The sequence below is a fragment of the Cottoperca gobio genome, chromosome 6, assembly GCF_900634415.1.
Source record: "Cottoperca gobio chromosome 6, fCotGob3.1, whole genome shotgun sequence".
NCBI classification, from domain to species: Eukaryota; Metazoa; Chordata; class Actinopteri; order Perciformes; family Bovichtidae; genus Cottoperca; species Cottoperca gobio.
The window spans coordinates 22,045,698-22,050,792 of record NC_041360.1 but is presented as its reverse complement, the minus strand read 5'-3'; the positions used below and the strand labels follow the sequence as shown (position 1 = coordinate 22,050,792).

Here is a 5,095-nt window from a genome sequence, read left to right as displayed (position 1 = left end):
TTTAGTCTTCTTGATTTTTAACAAATTGCATCACAAAGAGGCAAGTTTTTTGCTTTTTAAACTAACCTGTGAATTTTAATGACATTTTTATAACGTTAAACAACTTTTTTAAATAAAGTTTTTTGACATACAAAAAAATATTTTATAGCATAATATACTAGGACTTTTTATAAATGTTTCTATGACATACCGTACGAATACTTTTTATGACATTTAATGGCATATTGTACGATGACATTTTGAATTCTATATTTCACAATTTAAAATACAAGAGCGATATCACATGAGACTCTAAACTGCTTAATTGCTGCTTATGATTTATGCCCGACATCTTGAATCTGAAAAATGTACCACGGCCTCTATGATTAAAGGTTAAAATATATATATATATATATATATATATATATATATATATATATATATATATATATATATATATATATATATATATATATACACACATTTTGACATTATTATGGCATATACTATGACTTTTTGGCATACTATACTTGGACTTTATTGTTTTAATGGGTGAATGAGAGACATTGTAAAGTGCTTTGTTTTCTTTTCATGTTAGCAATGTTTTTACTTTACTTTCCAGGTCAGTACATTCCTCATAATTTCGTAGGAAATTTCCTGTAAAATAACTGTAATTTGGAGTATCTTCAGGTAAGTTGAATTTTTTTATTTGTCTACAGGCAAACAATTTAACATATATAACAATTAAATATTTACTTGCTAAACACAAAGAAGCAGTTTCTAACAGTCTCAGAGTGAGAACTTTGTCTATTGTTCCTATAATTAGTACCAAATATGTTTGGCCCCATAATCAGTTGATGAAATGACCCGCTTCATTTAGTTTATGGCAGAATGTAAACAACGAGGAGCCCGTTAAATTCCTAATTTGAGCAGTGAAGTCCCACTTCTTCTTTATTGCATAGTTTCACACATCGTTCACCTGAATAATCTTGCATAGCTCAGTAAACTGCGACGAACCCCAAGAAGAAAATGAATCTTTCCCGGGGTTCATTATGACATAAATATCGTAGTTCGCACACATCTCTGTGTGTAGTGCATTCATCAGTACAGTTTTAATAAACTCTTTCTGGACTCCCTGAAGCAGCTGGAGAGTATTTAAAAAATAACCCCTAAAAAGCATTACAAAACGTGGTTACTTACAACGGACAGCAAGCCGTGAATCAAAGCTCGGCGTGTAAAAGGAATCATTTCAGAAGGCAAATACAAGATGCACATCTGAGAAACTGCATAACTGCTGCTTATGATTTATGCCCGAGATCTTTACTCTGAAGATGTACCACGGCTTCTTTGGTTAAAAAAAAGAAGGTAAAAATATATAGATATAGTTTTTAAATCAGCCTAAGGAGCTGGATGTCCGTTGGTGATTTTACGTTAAAAAGGCACAAATGTTTTTTTTTTCAAGGTCAAACAGTAAATGCGATGCAAAAAAAGTGCAAAATAGAGTCGATGTGCTTCGTCACATCCAACACGTTGATACATCTTTTAACACAGGGATGTTAAGATCCCCAAAATCAAAGCTAGAAAACACATTAATAGAAACATTTGCAAAGTATACAACAACTGGTAATAAAAACACACATTTCAAACAGACAAATCAGAAATTAAGTGATTGGTTTTTCAGTAACTTACAGGAAACTGGTAAGCGACACGTTAACAGTCCAATAGTCGCTTATTATTCGGGTCCAAGAAACTCGCTAACCTTTTAGAAAAATACAATCTGGTATTTCTATGATCGGACCAGTTTGAAGCCTTGGCCCGTGTCCAGTATCGCCGGGGGAAACCAGTTGAGTTTGACTCTCTTGAGAAATCGCAGGCAGATGCTGCAGAGCGACAGCTCATTCAGTCCGCTGTACCCCAGCGCCATCTGGACCACCGGGTAGGTCACCCGAGGGAAGTACAAGCCCCAGTGGTTGGTAACGTCACTTCCTGTCGGCAGGTGCAGCGTGTAGTCGCTCCAGTGTTTGGAGATGCCGTAGTCAGCAGAAAGGGGCCGGCCCCTCTCCGACCACTGGATGTTGCTGTTGGAGTTGCAGTTATACTCCACCCACTGGGAGGTGAAGTCTCCGAGCTGCGCGGGCTCCTGCAGCTCGACGTCCGTCACTTGAGCGTGCGTTGCACCTTGCACGGCCACGTACAGGCCCTCCACCTTCCTGACCTCCTTCACCCACGGCAACGAGTTGTCACAGTCGAGCACCAAGATGAGGCGCGAGCAGCAGCTGCCGTTCTTCTCTCTCCAACTGTCCAAGATCTGATCCAGACGAAGAGTGTCTCCTCCTGGTGAAGAACACAGAAACAAGGAGATGACAGAACTCACAGAAACAAACAATGCGTGAGGAGAATAATAAAATGACAGCACGCCGTACATGGTGCTGGTGTAGCTCGTCATAAATAAGGCATAGTATAGTACACCATAGAAATGTCATTTAGTATTTCATAGTATAGTATGTCATAGAAAGATTTAAGTCACAATATAGTCAATGTCAGTATCCTATACAATCTGTATAATAAGAAATAAAAAGGTTCCCTCTGACCTGCCAGCGCCCACTCTCCAGAGCGGTGACTGTGCCCGCTGTAGAAGATCACGTAGGTGTCGTGGCGAGGCCCGTCTGCCGTGCGAAGCTCCAAGAAGCATTTGATCTTGGCCAGCAGAGCGTTCTGGGTCACCCCGCTGGTGGAATAGTCGCAGCCAAAAGTCTCGATCAGGTGGTGGGCGAAGAAGCGCTGCACATTGTTCAACATGCCTGTAGAGCGTTGGTTCAGCGCCTGCACCTGGCCCGGAGGCAGCAGCATGGGCTGGCCATCAGGACTGCGAGGCAGACGAGAATCAAACACAGGAGGAACTCTTTGCTTTTAAATATTCAGCCAACACACACACACACACACACACACACACACACACACACACACACACACACACACACACACACACACACACACACACACACACACACACACACACACACACACACACACACACACACACACACACACACACGTATAGCAGGAATGCAGCTTGACAACATTTTAATTTTAGATACGGCCATGTTTAAACTTGAATGACACGATGTGCAGGAAATAGCGTCAAAGTCTTACTGTTTTGTGGCAAGATGCACGTGACACTTCAAGATGGGGATAGTGCTGTCATCATATTATGGGATTTGTTTTATTCACTTACACCCTAGTAGGGCCGTACAGTACCTACACATCAGACTGGGTACTCTCACTACCTGCAGTAGTTGGTGGGGATGACCACTGCGTAGCCCACGCAGGTTCCGCCGAGGCTATTCCCGAGCTCGTGGAAAAGCCCGTGGAACAGCGACTCCAGAGGCAGCACAAGCAGGAACATGCTCACGAAGATACTGCTGGAGGCCTGCAGAGCAGAAAAGATGATTGTTACCCAGCAAGTCATTTCTGGAGGTGCTTGTGCCTCCAGATGATTAAATGTTGTTACTCTCTATAAAAAGGGTTAGGAGATATATATGAGATATATGTTGTCTGCCCTTACCTGCCAACAAATAGCCGCAACAGCAACAGTTGACACCAGCGAGAAGAAAACCAGGCGTTCAGAGATGAGGCAGAAATGTCTCATGCCCTTAGAGGCCATAACCTTGTCCAGGCCGCTGACCCCTGACCCCTGGGACAAGCACATCCTCTGGCATTCACTGAGCTTAGTGTGAAAGCCCCAAACTGTGATGACGAACACCATGTGGCAGATGGCCCAGAAGAGCACACAGACCACAAAGCCTGGGATCATCACGTACCACGGGTCCAGGTCTTTCAGCTTCCGAAAGGCCAGAGTGATGAATGTCACCTCCACCACCAGCAGAGGCAGGAGGGACAGCCGGCGCCACAGCCCCCTCCACACCAGGAAAGGCTGCCAGCGCTCAGTCACAGAGAGACCACTGAAGTACACATCCAGCAGAGGGTCGCAGATGAGCTGGCTGAAGAAGCAGGCGAGGGCGAAAGGGTTGATGGTGATGCTCAGAGACTTGAAGAACAGCAATGCTGTGATGACAGCGAAGCAGACCAAGTTGGGGAGAGCCAGGACAGCCTTCATCCGGAGGGCAACCATGACCGTGGCCAGCGCCACCACGAGCACCATCACGCTCAAGGACTGCTGGATGAGCAGCGCCGTGCTGGCGGCGGCAAAGCCGACCAGCTCCAGCCGCTCTGCCGAGGTGAGGAAGGCGGGACGGTAGTTGGTACATCCAAACAGTCTCTCCAGCAGCGCCCACAGAGTCCTCAGAGACACACTGGCCACCAGCATGTAGTTGGCTGCCTGCTCCTTCACGTTGCCCTCCATCCCGGGGCTGTTGAGGAAACACTGCAGTCCCAGCAAAAAACCGAACCACAGGTGGAGGATGCTCAGGCTGAACCTCTCCATGCGGAAGTAGTAGTACACTACACTTGCTATGCCGAGGACAATCAGAGCCAAAACGAAAATGACAAGAAGAGTGGTCTCCGCGGTCCTCTCCCACCGGGCATAGAGCCCCAAGCACAGGGCGATCAGCAGGTTGAGACCGGACAGGTAGCCCAGCCACCGGACAGACGACGACATGCTCACCTCTCCGTTAACCTCCTCCAGCCGGGTCATCGCCGCGTGAATGCAGTGGCTGGTACAGTAGCGTAGAAAACGACACATTTTGATCTGTCAGACTAACTATCCAAAGCCAAAACACGGCACTTTAATGAGTTAACGGTTTATTGTCCGTCCTGACATTACGTCTCGATGTCAACACTACGTTTAGCTAACTAGCTAACTAGCTAAACTACCGTTAGCTACGTTGCGATGCATCTTTGCACCGGTCAAAGTAACGTTAAACAAGCAGAACTATTTACATCTTGACGATCGTGCTGTTGTTCAAGTTGTTGTGTTGTTTTCATTTGATGTACGATACGGGTTTTAAAGCTGTGAAAGGAAACGCACTGAAAACAGCTGTGAGGAAGTGAAAGATAAAGTTTGTAGCGTCAAAAGTTTTGAGTTGACAGGCGCTATGACACTGGCTTCGACTACGGCAAGTGCTAAGGGTTAAAAGGACCAATCCGTATTTTAAAT

At 45.0% G+C, this 5,095-nt stretch overlaps 1 protein-coding gene across 1 annotated transcript; it reads right to left on the bottom strand.

Moving 5' to 3' along the window:
- Positions 1-670: 670 nt before the first annotated feature.
- tmem168b (transmembrane protein 168b) lies at positions 671-5,049 on the bottom strand. The gene is made up of 4 exons (XM_029434480.1): positions 3,545-5,049; positions 3,267-3,409; positions 2,571-2,845; positions 671-2,313 (listed from the first exon to the last, which is right to left on the bottom strand). The coding sequence occupies exons 1-4, from the start codon at positions 4,679-4,681 to the stop codon at positions 1,766-1,768; spliced, it is 2,103 nt and encodes a 700-aa protein (XP_029290340.1). The 5' UTR covers positions 4,682-5,049; the 3' UTR covers positions 671-1,765.
- Positions 5,050-5,095: the final 46 nt, after the last annotated feature.

Bases quoted from the DNA above. Each gene is read 5' to 3' on its own strand.
- tmem168b (XM_029434480.1), bottom strand. From the start codon at position 4,681: ATGTGTCGTTTTCTACGCTACTGTACCAGCCACTGCATTCACGCGGCG. The intron at 3,410-3,544 runs GTAAGGGCAGAC...TCTGCTCTGCAG, and splicing joins TTGCGGCTATTTGTTGGCAG to GCCTCCAGCAGTATCTTCGT. The intron at 2,846-3,266 runs GTAGTGAGAGTA...TCTGCCTCGCAG, and splicing joins ATCCCCACCAACTACTGCAG to TCCTGATGGCCAGCCCATGC.